Source organism: Dryobates pubescens, chromosome 22 (assembly GCF_014839835.1).
Source record: "Dryobates pubescens isolate bDryPub1 chromosome 22, bDryPub1.pri, whole genome shotgun sequence".
Taxonomy (NCBI): Eukaryota; Metazoa; Chordata; class Aves; order Piciformes; family Picidae; genus Dryobates; species Dryobates pubescens.
The window spans coordinates 4,887,378-4,903,379 of NC_071633.1; the positions used below are offsets into that span (position 1 = coordinate 4,887,378).

Sequence of the window (16,002 nt, forward strand, 5' to 3'; positions counted from 1 at the left end):
GCCACCCCAACCAACAACAAAAAAGAAACGTCGCAGTATAGAAAAATAAACTTGTACAAAGAGGTTGTCCTTCCAAAACGCCACTAAAGGAAATCAGATTAAATCAATTATTCACATCCTGGATCTTTTCCCAGTTCAGTTCTCACTACGTAGTAGAAAAGCAAAGGGTTTAACGGAGATACTAGCGGAGCAAAGACCTTCCCCGCCGCCCTTCACCGCAGGAACCGAGCCGCTCCCCAGCCGGGCGCGGCGCCCGCTCGGGGCGGCCAACGGGCGGCTACCCCTCCGCCGGCCGGCCCCCCCTCCGCCGGCCGGCCCCCCCTCCGCCGGCCGGCCCCCCCTCCGAGCGGGCACCGCGCCCGGTCTTCGGGCGGCCGCCAGTTGGGCTTGGTTTCAGTTTCCCGTCCCTCCTTCAGTTCCCCCCCCCAGCTCCCACTCCGTGCTCCGCCTCTGCGGGCAGTGCGCATGTATGGGGCGGCAGCCCAGCCCCTGAGTCACCCCTTCTTCTCCCATCAGCTCCCGGGAGTGATCCCCCCTGAAGGAGAAGGGAAAAGCGTCCACCATGAATCGTTTGGGGAAGAAAGGGGACGAGACCCTTATCGAGATGGCTCTGTCTACGGATGGTAGGAGGCAGGGGGGAAAGGCGGGGGGATCGCTGGTTCTTTCCGCCTGCCCGGTGATGAGGCTGCTGCGGGCGCGGCGGGGCTTCCTGCCCGGTGGTGGCTGCTGAGAGCGGACTTGAGCCTAGGGTGGGTGTTTGGGGGGGGTCCTGTATCGCCTTCGAGTTCTGCAGACGGCTGAGATGACGCCTGATGCCTCCTGACTCTGTCTTTTATCCTCCGGCTTTCACTGAGAACAGCAGACGAGTAAGGCGTTGGCATGAGCCTGAGCATAGTTTGAGAAGGTCTTTGTTAACCCTAAAGAAACCTTGAAAGCAGTGGTTCCTTCACCAGCACGCAGCTTGGAACTCGTGCTGGAGCTACAGAGAAGATGAAGACCCTTTTTATAAGAAGTCCCATGGAAGAGAAGGGGGACGATAGGTGCAAGTTACTTCTGGGGAGATTCTGATTAGACACGAGGTTTTTCACAAGGACAATCAGCCATTGGAAGAATCTCCCCAGGAAAGTGATGGAGTTCCCAACATTGGACACTTGTAAGGTCCAACTGGACAGGGTGCCAGGCCATCTCATCTAGACCATGTATTTACGAGAGAAGTGAGCCAAGATGATCCTTGAGGTCCCTTCCATAGTATTCTATGAGTCAATATTGGATCCTACTGATTCAGTGGTAGCCCTTATTTTTAAACACACTTCAAATGCAAAAGCCTCTTTGCCTAACAGCAAACTTATAGCCCTTCACGAAGCACCAGCTTGGTTCAGGCTGAGAAGAGCAGCTGACTGCCAGTAGATTGTCATTACAAGGAGGTTTAGAGCAGACCAGGTCGTCTTGCTGAGGAAGGTGGGAGCAGTCCTCTCCCTGCCTTGCTCTGTTTGAGATGCACCAGTAGCCAGCTGGCTTTGCTTAAGGCCTGTGCACCGTTTGCAGCTGGTGGGTCGGTGTTGGGGCCTTGCTTTCTGGAATAAGCAGGTTACAGTTTCCAGTTCGTGTCAACACATCACGTTAGTGCTTATAATAAATGTGGTAATGGTGTGATTTCATAAAATAGCATGGTGCAAATGCTGCAGTGGGTGTTTATCAGCACCTCACCTGGCAACGTGGGTCAACAGGCAGGCGGAAAACAGTGTGGTGGATATTTTCAGAAAGATTCTTTAGATAGTTAAAAGCAAAACGCTGGCCTAGAAAAACTGACTCTTGGGGCCCACACTTTGCCAGCAGTCCTAGAAGTGAAGATTTTAAAGCAGCAAAGAACCACTAAGAGCTTCTGGGTTGGATGCTTTCCCTCGCAGCTTGTCTGCACCATCTCTTTGGGAGAACATGTCATGCTGTTTTAAATACCTTGAGCACCAGTGTAAAACCGTGATTTAAAAACCTCTTCCTCAGTCTTGTTTCAGGGAGATAGGACAGCAGGTAATGACCATGAACATTATCCAAAAGAAGGTGTTTACAGTGGCAGGGCAGAGTGGTTTCTGACCAGGGAAAGGCTGGAGCCCACAGCAAGTGCCAGACAGTCTCTCAGTGCAGCTCGGTGGAGCTGGCAGGCTTGCTCAGAGCTGAAGCAGATGGGTGTTACAGCCTCTGGGCCAGCAATGCCTTTCCACAGCCCTGTGGGGAAGCCTGAGTCATTGCCCATCCCGCTGCCTGTGAGCAATGAAAAGTGCTGAGAGCTGAGTTGCTCTAACCAGTGGCTGTTCTCCTGAAGTAGATTGTGACTGAAAAATGCTTACGAAATAGGCAGTAACAGTTTGGGGGAATCATGCTAGAAGTCAGGTTTGCACAGCATTCAGTTTTCCCATGAGTGTCTTGTGGGGTTTTTTTATAGCCATAAACATGGAATGTAAGGAGATTTGAGGGGGTTCAGTGAAGGATGATTTAGTAGGGTTTCTCAAACTCTGCATGAAAAAAAGTCTTGTGCCAGGCCATTTTTTTCCCAATCAACCATTTTTCTAAAACAGAATCAAATGGAATATGGGGTACAGTGAGTAGACTTTTAAAAGGGTTTTTTTTGTTAATTTGTTGTCCAAAAATCTCTCATGGTTAAAAAAAACCCAAACCAACAAAATTCCTTAAATTATGGCTTAGAAAAGTTACCAGCACACTTTTATTGCCACTGGGACCTCTTCTAGATCTAAACATCTGCTTTTAAGGAAAAGATAGCCTCTTAAGGAGGCTCCAGGCTGTGATGTCTGACTGCACAAGCAGGGTCTGTGTGAGTCAATAGGAAGAAAGCAGAAGGGAAAACATCTGCTGCTTATTTCCCTTAAAGGCATGTTCATCTTTGGAGTGTATGTGTGTGTGTGTGTGTGTATTTCATTCAGGCTTACTACTTTTCATTAAACTTGAATGCTGAGGAACAGGTTGCAGGGATGAAAAACTACCTACCAGCAGCACAAAGTTTAACTTGTGGAGTCTGTGTTTAGAGACTGTGCACCAAAACTTCTACCTCGAAGGAAACTTTCTGGCTTCCTGTTCAATTAAACCCACATGAGGTAATAACTTCCATTTTCGTGGTGTGATTTTTTTGCTCTCTGTTGGAAGATGCAGGTTGTTTACTTCACACATTACAAACAAAGCAAAGGGAACTTGCAAAATTGGAAGGAAATTACCAAAGTAAGTAGGCTGCAGTATGTTGTTAGGAACATGTCTTCATGCCTTCACTTTTAAGCATTTTATTTTCATCATGAATTGCTGATGCTACACTTGCTAGTGTTGTGGGAGATATACCCCAAGACTCTGGAAAACATGCCATCATTTGAAATATGCTGCCTTTATACACATATTTTATAAGGAGGGGCTGAGGGAGCTGGGATTATTTGGAGAAGAGAAGGCTGAGGGGAGACCTTACTGGTCTCTACAGCTACCTGAAAGGAGGTTGTAGTGAGATGGGTGTAGGTCTCTTCTCCCAAGTAACTAGTCATAGGACAAGAGGAAGTGGCCTCAAGCTGTGCCAGGAGAGGTTTAGGTTGGATATTACTGGAAGAGTGGTCAGGCATTGAACAGGCTGGCTAAGGAAGTGATGAAGCACTGTCTGTGGAGGTGTTCATAAAACATGGACATGGCACTTCAGGACGTGGGCATGGGAGTGTTGGGTTGATGGTTGGTCTTGGCCTTAGAAGTCTTTTTCAACCTTAGTGATCCTATGGTTTCTCTTCCAAAACTTCCTTGAGTCTGGTTTGAACTGAGTAATCCAAGACTGATCTAAATCCAAACCTCACTGAGGTTGATTGTTATCTTCCTCATGTTCCCTCTGAGAAAGGCAACAAAACATTGGGCAAAGCCAATGACTTGCAGATAGCACTGCTGCCAGTGTGTTTAGCCTGGAGAAGAGGAGGCTCAGGGGAGACCTTATTGCTGTCTACAATTACCTGAAGGGTGGTTGTAGCCAGGAGGGGATTGGTCTCTTCTCCCAGGCAACCAGCACTAGAACAAGAGGACACAGTCTCAAGCTGTGCCATGGGAAGTTTAGGCTGGGGGGGGGAGAAAGTTCTTTCGAGAGACAGTTGTTAGCCATTGGAATGTGCTGCCCAGTGAGGTGGTGGAGTCACCATCCCTGGAGGTGTTCAGGAGGGGATTGGATGTGACACTTGGTGCCATGGTCTAGTAGGTATGAGGTCTTGGGTGACAGGTTTGACTTGATGATCTTTGAGGTCTCTTCCAACCTTGGTGATTCTATGTTGGCTTCTCATAATGCCTCAGCACTCAGGGCCAAATACTGCCCTGAGTTTAATAAAGTGACACTTCACTTTTTAACTCATTATTATGATCCCTACTAGTACCATAAAATACATCTGTCTCTAATTGCTGGAGCAATGCGTGTAGTAACTTCTGATCTATTTGTGGAAGCGCTGGATGGGATATCATGTTCCCACAGGCCTAAAGCAGAGGGTTTCTTAACGTGAAAGCTTTTTGAAAAGATCATTCCTACATAATAATAGCTCCAAGAAGTTTAGCCATAGTTCAGAATATAAAAGGCAGAGGAGAAAAATATTCCTTCACACCAACCAATGTGTAGTGGCTGAGTGGAATTTCTTTGCTGGTTTCGGTGCGTCACCGCGGGGGCACAGTGTAAACAGAGGTTGGTTATTGGAAGGTAAACCTCCTTGTAATGGAAAACTCCAGTGTGCAGGAGGAAAACCTGCTTTTGGGATCTGATCCAAACAACTTGCATAATGTTGCCTTATATATCTTTTTTGTATACGTGTTGTGGTGCTTCTCATGAGAAAATAAACATGAAGCTCTTCCACCACAGCTGTTAAAGATGGATTTTTATCCAGAGGTTGTTTCAGCTAAAGAATAATAAAAAACCAAATTGCCTGTGGACTGGTGACTGACTTACTTTTCTTTCAGGTAGGAACCTTGCATATCAGATTAAAGTCACTCTCTGCGGCCTGGCAAAGCAGAGCAGCTTCCAAGGAGGGATTAGGTCTCTCAGTACCTTCCTAACCCAGTAGCAATTATGTGGGAAGTTCAGGCTACACTTCAGAGAGGTGGGCAATACAGCTGAATTCCCTCAGGTGAAGGACTTGAGTGTCCAGCCCAGCCAAATGTTCTTTTTGCTCAGAAAATGAAAGAGCTGTTTCTCCCTTGCAGAGTTCCTGGAGGAAGGGTTTGGTTCCAGCTGGGTACACAGGTTCTGGGCTGGGAATGCAAAGTGAGTGTGGAGGAAGCAGCTGAAACCCTGCTGCAGTGCAAGGCTGAGAGATGTTCTCTTGGTGTTCCCCTCTCAGGCAGTTTTGCAGCCCTAGAAAAAGCAAGTGCTGTCTGATGTGGTGTCCTGTTCTGGGAGGTTTATAGGACTAATGGAAAAGCAGGTGTACAATGCATAGGAGTTTGATTTTCTTTCTTTTCTTAGAATAAAACTTTACCTTTGGATCTCTCAGGGGAGACCTTATTGCTCTCTACAACTACCTGAAGGGAGGTTGTAGCCAGATGGGGGTTGGTCTCTTCTCCCAGACAACCAGCACCAGAAGAAAAGGACACAGTCTCAAGCTGCACCAGGGGAGGTTCAGACTGGATGTTAGGGGGAAATTCTACACAGAGAGAGTGATTGCCCATTGGAATGGGTTGCCTGGGGAAGTGGTGGAGTCACCATCATTGGAGGTGTTTAGGAGGAGACTTGATGGGGCGCTTGGTGCCATAGTTTAGTTGATTAGGTGGGTTGGATTGGTTGATAAGTTGGACACGATGATCTTGAAGGTCTCTTCCAACCTGGTATATTCTATTCTGTTCTGTTCTTTTGTATTCTAAGTAAAATTCAAAAGTGTGACTACATCTGGAAAAGTTTCCAGTGTGCTGCTGGTCACTGAAATTGTGTGGTAAACATGGTGTCACACCCTGGAAGGCTTTTGAAAGCTGTTCTTGTCAGTTTACAAACACAATTCAAAGATACTTTGCTCTTAGTTAACACGTGCAGTAGTAGCATGTGTTGAGAACTGCAAGCTGTGTTGACATGTGAGTTTTTGCACTCTGGACAAGTCTCTACAGAAATGAGATAATGGTATCATAAAATGGAAGGGCACTTCCATGTCTGTGTTCAAATGCTTAATAATTACTATGACCAAAGATAAACTAGGATAAGACACGAGGGCATTCCTGGAGGTATGTTTTTAAAGTTATGCTGAGTACTGTTGGCAGATATTTTGTAAACAACCAAAACTCCCCCAAACCAAACAAAAACAAACCCCAACAAAACCAAATCAGAAAAGCAAACAGCCCTGTCCTCCTATGTAGTATCTATAAACTAATTCATGAGTTATATAGACACAGATAAGGAGCACTGTCCCCTAATATAAGCATATTAGCAAGAGTTGCTGTGTCTGGTGTTATGTGGCAAGGTAAGAACATAGTGAACATTTCCACTTCCTTTCACTGGGGGGTTGAGCTGAAGAGCAGTGTCTCTTCCAGCTTGTGCTTTGTTACCTAGCAGTAAGTTCATTCTATTTGGTAGTAGCTTTTCATGTGCACGTGAAAAATGCATGAAGGGGAGGGAGGATCCCTGTGTCATCTTGTTAGGGATATTCTTGCAGTTGTAGCTATGGAGGGATTTTGAGGTGTTGGCTGTCTACAGAAAGCTCAAGAGTATCTCAGGAATTATGTAGAGATAAAACATTGTGCCTGGGAGGAATTGATTCTAGGCTGGGACTTGGTTACTTGGATTATTAGATGTGTGCTTCTCTTTGAAGGGTCTCCTCCAAGACCCTCCGGCTGTTCAACCAGTGGTACTCACCACTCTAGTCCATTGCATGCCAAGAAAAGGTGTGCTGGCAGGCTGGCTGGCTGCTGCTGATAAAAAGGCACAGAGTAAGGCAGGATGCCTGAGCCAGTCCTGGAAACTCTCTGTTTTGTGCAGCTGTGCTTGACAGGCTTTGTGAGCACTAATTACCTCTCTCAGTGTAACACAATACACCTCTTAACTCACCAATCTGGGTAGGCTAACGGATGTAACATGAAAATCCATGTGTAAGTGGTGTTCTCCAGAAGGGCTGAGAGAGTACCTCAGTTCCATAGTTGCACTACTCATATTGCAGTAATCCAGTAAAGGCTTCTGAATCTGTCTGTGTGTTCAGAATACTTCCACTTACGAATTTGGATCACATTCCACACAACATCAAGGCAGAACTAGCACCTATTCTCACATGACGTAGGCTTGTCTCTGGTCTTTCTCTTTAGCACGTTTTCATGATTGGTTTTTGCTAGAGTAGAGTTTCTGCTGTAGTTGTAACTGGTGTCCAGGAAATGAGGAGAGCAATTGTCTTGGGTCTGGTTTGCACAGTTACAATCTGAAAGTTTCAATAGATCCTTTCAGCTAAAGAGTTAGGGCATTTATTACTTTTGGTGTTGTTTTTGTAGAACAGTGGGCTGCTACAGATCTGGCCAATGTTTGATATTGATGTTAAAAGACTTTGTTCTAAGGTACTATTTCAAATCAGACCTTTTTTTCCCAGTGCACATGGATCACTCAGTTACATGTAACAGTATAATACAAGCAATTCATTATTTCATCCCGCTGTTTTGCCTGGTACAGTCAGAGCCATTCTCCCTGGCTTCTTGGTGAGGAGCAGCAGAGGTGGTAAAGTTCCAAATGCTGGTTTTTAGGGAGGGAGAATATCTTTGGGTGAAATGCAGTCTTATAAATGGGAATTCCAAGTGTTCCCCTTGTCTTCTATGGCAGGCTCCCAAGGGTAAATGTGAAATTTGAGGCCTTTGGCAAGACAGCAGAGCCCCAGCCAACCATGTGGGTAGAGCTCGTGATGCAGATGGCTGGCCTTTAATTTTCTCCTCTAGCCCTAAATTAGAAAGGGCCCTGTGGTTTGTTATTCAAAGGGGTTTTCTTAACTATCAGGTAGGAAATCAGAGAGCCTGTGTTTGCACAATTTATAGTGTGCTGAAAATATACCATGCTAACGAGCGGTAATTAGCAGATGTGGTTTTGGGGCCCTTGGTGAGTTGGATGCCATTGGGTGCTTCAGGCCTCTTAATCCACTGATGCTTACTTAAAAAACTTCATGGCACATTTTCTCTGTCTTTTGTCATAGGAAAACTACAAATCCATGGGAGGAACTAAAAATTGTGGATGAAGTGGGCCACCTGGAATCAAATATCCAGGTGGCATGAAACTGAGGAATAGTGCCAGGGCCAGTGAATTTGAGCTGTAGGGGGGTCTTATATATTGCTTTTCACTTTTCTGGTGAAAGTACAAGTTAATGTTTGTTCCTGGTTTATGCTAAAGCTCACCCCACCCTTTCATAACTCTTCCCCCTTGGTTAGTTCCCCATTCACATCTCGCTTCTCTGTTACGGCATCTGTAGATGTCTCATAGAAGGGATGAGTGCCCATAGGGTGACAGGCACACTGGGCCCTCCTCTGCATTGTGACAGCGTGTGGATTGCCAGTGCTGAAAGAAATCAGAGGCTGTCTTTCATCAGGGTTCCAGCAGTGATTTTGGTGGAAGTTGAGCAGTGATGAAAAGCAACACAGTAGTTCTCCTTTCCTCATCTTGAAGGAGCCAGGAGAGCACCTGGCATTTTCATGTGTGTGTGCAGGGCCATTGCCTGAGCTGCTTATCTGCCCTTGCAGTTGGGGAGTGCTGATGACACCTGGCTCGGCATGTAAATGCAAACAAGCAGAGCCATACTGCTTCGGGAGTTGTAGGGACTTCTGCAGCCTGGTATTTTAGCACCCTGCCCTTCTAAGGTTTCTTTGCCATCCTATCCTCTGTTACTTACATGCATCTAACTACTATGCAGCTTTAAAGTAGCTGACTTTATCCAGCTGTCACTGGTCTGGGCTTTGTTTTAGTTGCATTTCATGAAATCATAGAATCAATAAGGTTGGAAAAGACCTCAAAGATCATCAAGTCCAACCTGTCACCCAACACCTCATGACTACTAAACCTTGGCACCAAGTGCCATGTCAAATCCCTTTTTGAACATCTCTGGGGATGGTGACTCCACCACCTCCCGGGGCAGCACATTCCAATGGCTGACAACTCTGTCTCAGAAGAGCTTTCACCTCACCTCCAGCCTAAACTTCCCCTGGTGCAGTTTGAAACTGTGTCCTCTTGTTCTGGTGCTGGTTGCCTGACAGAAAATACCAACCCCCTCCTGGCTGCAACCTTCCTTCAGGTAGTTGTAGAGAGCAAGAAGGTCTCCCTTGAGCCTCCTCTTTTCCAGGCTAAGCAACCCCAGCTCCCTCAGCCTCTCCTCATAGGGCTTGTGCTCGAGGCCTCTCCCCAGCCTCGTTGCCCTTCTCTGGACACGTTCAAGTGTCTCAATGTCCTTCTTAAATTGAGGGGCCCAGATCTGGACACAGGACTCAAGGTGTGGCCTAACCAGTGCTGAGTACAGGGGCACAATGACTTCCTTGCTCCTGCTCTGGCCACATTATTCCTGATGCAGGCCAGGATGCCATTGGCCTTCTTGGCCACCTGTACCTTTGGACCTGTTAATCAGTTTGCATGTGTCATTCTGCAAAAGGATGATGCCTGAAAGGTCTGAGTGCTAGCAGCATGCTTTCAGTTTTGTCTGTGCTGCTGCATGCTGCATGGTTGTTGCCTTAACCACATTAAAATGCCATTTGTGTATTACAACATTCTGCTTGTGGCTTTTTGCTAAAAATGGGATTTACACAACTTCTTTATTTTTTTTTTTTTTTACCTTAGTGCCTTGTAATCAAAAGGGGAGGTTTGACAGCTCTTTGAAAGAGGGTAAACCACAAGTTTAGGATGCCTATTTACTAGACTGGAGGTTAGAACTGAGGACTTTGTGTCTTCCAGATGCTAAACGAGATTTTCTTACTGTTAGTAACTGATTTCAGTTTCATATAGTTGTGCTTATATAAAATACTTGGGTTTTTTGCTCCTGGATTAATACCTGTTCTCTGGAATCACTTGCTTAATAACAAAACACATGCTGGAAATGAATACATAGAATAAACCAGGTTGGAAGAGACCTTCAAGATCATCGCGTCCAACCATCAACCAATCCAACACCGCCTAAACAACTAACCCACGGCACCAAGCACTATGGAGTAGACTATACTTGAATGCAAACCATGTGAAAAAATGTTCTAAATACATTTTCTTGAATTTACTGAGAGCTTAATATTTTGGCTGTATCAATGGATGAGAAGCTCACTAGGGGCTGGCAATGCCCTCATGCAGCCCTGAAGGCAAACTGTGTGCTGGGCTGCATCAAGAACAGTGTAGCCAGCAGGGCAAGAGGGGGGATTCTGCCCCCTTACTCTGCTCTGGTGAGACCCCACCTTGAGTACCATATCCAGTTCTGGTGTTCCCAAGCATAAGGAGGACACAGAGCTGTTGGAGTGAGTCCAGAGGAGGGCCACAAAGATTTTCCAAGGGCTGCAGCACCTCTGCTATGAGGATAGGCTGAGGGAGCTGGGGTTGTTCAGCCTGGAGAAGAAAAGACACTGGGGAGACCTTAGAGCTTCCTTCCAGTACCTAAAGGGATCCTGCAGAAAGGCTGGAGAGGGACTTTACACAAGGGTGCTAGGATTACAATGGTTTGAAGCTGAGGGAGAGTAGGTTTAGGCTGGGTCTTGGGATGAAGCTATTCAGTACAAGGGTGGTGAGATTCTGGAATAGGCTGCCCAGAAAGGCTGTGGATGCCTTCTCCCTGGGGTTGTTGAAGGTGGGGTTGGATGAAAGCTTGAGCAGCCAAGTCTAGAAGTGAGGCATCCCTGCCAATGGAGGGGAGGTTGGAGGAGATGATTCTTAAGGTCCTTCCTAACCTAAGCCATTCTATCATTCTGTGGCTTCATTGTTTAGAAATAGTTTTACATTGTTAGGAGCAGCTGAGTGTGCATAAACCACCACTTCAGACATACTTTTGAGACTGACTCTTTGGCTTAGCAGTGCAGTTATCACTCAGTAAATCAGTTATCACTCTTCAGATGATGCCACCTGAAGTAATAATGCTGTACTAGCTCAGGAGCCAGCATACTAGGCGGGTCCTCGGTTCCCCAAGGCAACCCAGTCATCCAACTGTGGGAGCATGTGGTCAATATACACATAAATTTAGTTAATAAGTCATTGTAAAGCTGTGTTTTTCTTAGATATGGAAGCACTCACAATAGCCATTCTGAAGCTTTCTTGGAATGAGTGACCTCCCTTTGGAGAGGTCTTTGTTCGGGATGTATTTTTGTGAGTGACTCACAGCTCAATCGCCCTGCTTATCAGAACTGGAAATTGGTCAGGGTAGATCCCACCACAGCAGTAATCCCGTGGAGATCTTCTGGGGAGCAAAGGACACAGAAATCTAAATAACACATTGATTTACTGATCATGTTTTACATTGATTTCTCTTTTGTATCCGGCAGGCCAGGTTACTGAATAACGGCAGGGCTTTGTTACAGTAGTAACTTTGAGATGCCTAGGATGAAGACTTTCCTTTATTGCTTGTTAAGCATGAATATGAGTGTAAGGTTTGGTGTTTGATATGGGTGGTGTTCTTTGGGGGTGGGTTGTTGTTCTTTGGGGGTGCTTGTGGGTTTTTTGTGGTTGGGGTATGGTTTGTGGTATATTTATATTACCTGGACCATCAAAATGTGGCTCAAGAGGTATGTGTGTATATTAACTAATATGCCAAAGACATCAGATATAGACAACAGCTTGATAGGTCCAAAAGCTCTTTTCACCTGCTTGGTTTTGTGAGAGTTGTTAGCCATTGGAACGTGCTGCTCAGGGAGGTGGTGGAGCCACCATCCCTGGAGGTGTTCAAGAGGGGACTGGTCATGGCATTTGGTGCCATGGTTTATTAGTCATGAGGTCTTGGGTGACAGGTTGGACTTGATGATCTTTGAGGTCTTTTCCAACCTTATTGATTCTCTGATTCTGTGACTGTGCCTTAGAAAACTGCAAATAAGTGGAAGCAGTATTTTGGAAACTATACTGAAAGTAATAGGAGAACAAGTAGTAATGCTGTCACTGCTGCTGAGCAATAACCAGTTTATCAACACCCCCTTTTCTTGGGCAGTGACTATCTGAAAAGCAGTCCTGAGGAGAGAGACTTGGGGGTGCTGGTGGAGGAGAAGCTCAACAGGAGCTCTCAGCGTGCACTTGCAGCCCAGAAAGCCCATCAGATCCTGGGCTGCATCTAGAGAAGTGTGGCCAGCAGGTCAAGGGAGGTGATTCTCCCCCTCTACTCAGCTCTGGTGAGACCCCACCTGGATTTAACTTGGACTTTGGAATAGCTCTGTCAGAGGTACTAACTGTGCAAGTGCAGATGATTTTCTAGTTTCAGTAGCAAAATGAGAGTTTTGATCCCTGAAAAAGGTCAGTTCGGGTGCCACTTGGCTTTAGAAGCACCTCTGTGTTAACAATTTAATTAAACAGCATTTGTTAAACTGTATTTTGTGGTGCTAGTTTTCTTGCAGGTGAATGCAATTTTTAATTTTGTCAAGTCTGTCTTGCCATTGCAGCCATCAAGTAGAATTGGTAGGCAGGTTATGCATGTGGGCTCCAAACCACTTACCTGATTTTAAATATGTGATGGCCACTGGTACTTGAGTAGTCTGTGTACTGATCACAGAATCACGGAATGTTAGGGGTTGGAAGGGACCTCCAAAGCTCATCCAGTCCAACCCCACCCTGCCAGAGCAGGATCACCTTTACCAGATCACACAGGAATGCATCCAGGCAGGTTTTGAATATCTCCAGAGAGGGAGACTCCACAAACCCCCTAGGCAGCCTGTTCCAGGGTTCTGTCACCCTCACAGGGAAAAAGTTTCCTCCTGTTTCCATGGAACTTCCTATTCCTCAGATTCCACCACTGCCCCTTGTGCTGTCATTGGGCATCACTGAGCAGAGCCTCTTGGTTCCATCCTCTTGGCACTCACCCTTTACACATTTTATAAACATTAATGAGGTCACCCCTTAGCCTCCTTTTCTTCAAGCTGAAGAGCCCCAGCTCCCTCAGTCTCTCCTCATAAGGAAGATGTTCCACTCATTTTTGTGGCTGTGCTCTGGACTCTTTCAAGCGGTTCCCTGAGGTCCTTCTTGAACTGAGGAGCCCAGAACTGGACACAGTACTCTGGATGCAGCCTCACCAGGGCATCTGTAAATTGCAGATACAGAGGGGTGTTTGAAAGATTGTGAGCATCTTGGTGTCTGGATCATGAAGGGGTTTTGTCTTCTGTCATGGAATGTATAGGGATTCCTGAAATATTAATCCTATCACAGCACTTCCTTTTTTTTTTTGCCATTGGGTCAGGAGGTGGAATTAAATTCTTTTTAGCTTTTCCTAAAGCATCAGTTTTGTAGTGGGAGGCAAAGAAAGTGATTCAGGCACTCGTGGACAAAGTCAAACTATTGTAGACTGATTAGTCATTTCATTACCCAATAAACAAATTTTCATGCTTGCTAGAGAAATCATGACTGCACTAAAATGTACCTTTTGGGGGTGGTGGGGTGGTGGTGCTGTTGTTGAATGATTATTTTAAGAGGCAAAATCAGTCTTCATGATATTCTCCAGACTTCAGTTCTGAATGTTGATTTCTGTGAGCTATTTTGGATGACTGTTGTTCTGGTCCTCAGGGTCTGTAATTGAAACAGAAATGGTTAGGGGTGGTAAACCAAAGGTTTATAAGTAGGCTGCTCCATTGCAGGGTGTAGTTTAGGACAGCACAAGTTAATGCAGCAGAATTATAGCCCATGTGAAGCTTGCTTCTTTCCAGTAACGGGCAAACTCCCGTGTGGTCAAGGAATTAAATAGCTGTGTGCAGAACTGTAAGGCTGTAGGAGATGACTGTTATGTTAGGAAAGGGTTATTTCTCTCAGCTAGGATGTGTTCATGGCTTGTGAAAGGCCAGCGATTTGAATAAATATTAAAGCCATCAGTGGCTGAAACAGTTCCTATGAGTTTTGATACTTATGGCATTGTTCTGGAGTTAATTTTGAACAAAAAGTTTGACAAGTGTGACTTGTGCAAACAAATTTTGTGTTGAAGGACCGCTTATGTGTCCTCATTTGTTGTCCTTGGTGTGCAGGCATTTCTAGATCACGTACAGCAGAGCATGTGGTGTTGAAGAATGGGGCCGCAGGGCCACTGCCTTAAATCTGGTGGTTTTATCAGACTATCATTGGTTTACTCCCATCTTTAGCTACTAAGTTGTGATTTCTTAAATAATTTTAAAGGTGTTTCCTTGCCAAGCAGAAACTGTTATGGTCATCCTTGTTTGTGTTGCAAGAAAGTGAATGTTGGTGTTTCAAGAGAAGCCTGTTCTGGGCTTCATGTCTAGGTCACAGTCTCTAGTTTCCAGGGCTTATTCTTTAGTTGGAATAGTGACTCTGTTGTAGAGGGTACAGAAGAATTATTAAGTGGGTTCATATTAAAAGCAGATTTTACTTCTAGTTCTTACTGTTTTTTCCTTTTCAAGATGATACTGTGATTCTCACCGAGTTCAAGTCATCGCAGTCAGAAGGTATTGTACTAACCGTCAGTGTGCCTTCCTCCCCTCTCTCTTCTTTGTCCTTTTTTATCTGCCAAGAGCCTCTTGGAAATCAGACTTAAGTTTGAGTCATTGATAGCTTTTTGTTATATGATTTGCAAGTCAATTCTTGGCTATCTGTGGGCAGCTCTCTCGGTTAAGAACTCGTTGGGCATTTCACTTCCTGGTGCTTGTTGCAGTTACAGGTTGTGGCTCTTCCATACCTTCCTGCACAGCTTGGACATAGCTTTCTTGTACTGCTTCTGATCAGAAGCCTGTTTGTGTGTTTTTGAAGGAGTGACTGTGCTAATGTGTTGTACTTCTCAGTTAATACATGTTTTGCATTCTCTTTTTGCTGCCTTGTATGCTGCTCTGGAGTTAAGTGGTTTTAGTTGCCTGGATCAGAGATGCCAGGAGGATTTCCTTCCATGAGTTGCATAAATCATCAGCTATTGTACTGGGAAACTATTTAAAATGTACAACTTTGCTATGTGCACGTTCCTGTGCTTAAACTTGAACAACAGGAAGGATAATTCAGAGAAAGCACACACCCCAACGCTATTGTAGGCTGTGGGATCAGGTCACATCCTCTCAGTAGCACAGGCAGATTGAATTCTACTGCTCCTTACTCAAGGTGCCAGGCTGCCCCTGCCACAGAGGCTTGTTTGAGGAAATGTTTGGGCTTTCTGCTCCTGTATGCTGGCCTGGCTGCTTTGCCCAAAGCTGCAGCAGCTACCTGCTTCCCAGGACTGCAGGAGAGCAGACAGCAGAGCTGCTGGCTATGCTTCCTTTCAACAGGCAGCAGTGTGCTGCCCTGGGAAGCTGCTGAGTTAGCATTAGCTTAGAACTAGCCCTGAGTGAAGGTGGAGTTTCTCCTTAGGAATATTCTTGTAGAAGCAGCTTCTTGCATAAGTTAATCTGAGTATTTTATATAGCTGTTGGTTTTGCAGTCAAGACTTCTGTGTTCTTATTTCAATGTTCTGCAGTAATGTGTTGCTTGTTTCTCTTTGGTGTTGAACCTTGGTGCTGTGCTGAGAGGTAACCTGAACTGAGTTCTGAGCTGAAGCTGTTCTTGTAAACCTCTTCTGTGTTTGGAGTTATCTTACAGGGTAGTCCCTGTGGCATTTCTGATGCATTTGAGTTGGAAGAATGATCCCAAATTATTTGCTTTCACACTAACTTTTTAGAGATTACCTAAAGCTGGTTAATAATAATCACAGAATCAGTCAGGGTTGGAAGGGACCACAAGGATCATCTAGTTCCAACCCCCCTGCCATGGGCAGGGACACCTCACACTAGAGCAGGCTGGCCAGAGCCTCATCCAGCCTGGGCTTAAACACCTCCAGGGATGGGGCCTCAACCACCTCCCTGGACAACCCATTCCAGGGCTTCACCACTCTCATGGGGAAGAACTTCCTCCTCACATCCAGCCTGAATCTC

At 45.7% G+C, this 16,002-nt stretch overlaps 1 protein-coding gene across 1 annotated transcript in view; it reads left to right on the plus strand.

Moving 5' to 3' along the window:
• The first annotated feature begins 482 nt into the window (after window positions 1–482).
• Window positions 483–16,002, plus strand: part of ANO5 (anoctamin 5) — a 63,662-nt gene continuing 48,142 nt past the window's right edge. Inside the window, exons 1-2 of the mRNA XM_054171878.1 lie at window positions 483–623; window positions 14,512–14,556. Coding sequence (XP_054027853.1) covers window positions 563–623; window positions 14,512–14,556 — 106 coding nt within the window. The 5' untranslated portion in view covers window positions 483–562. The remainder of the gene's footprint in view (window positions 624–14,511; window positions 14,557–16,002) is intronic.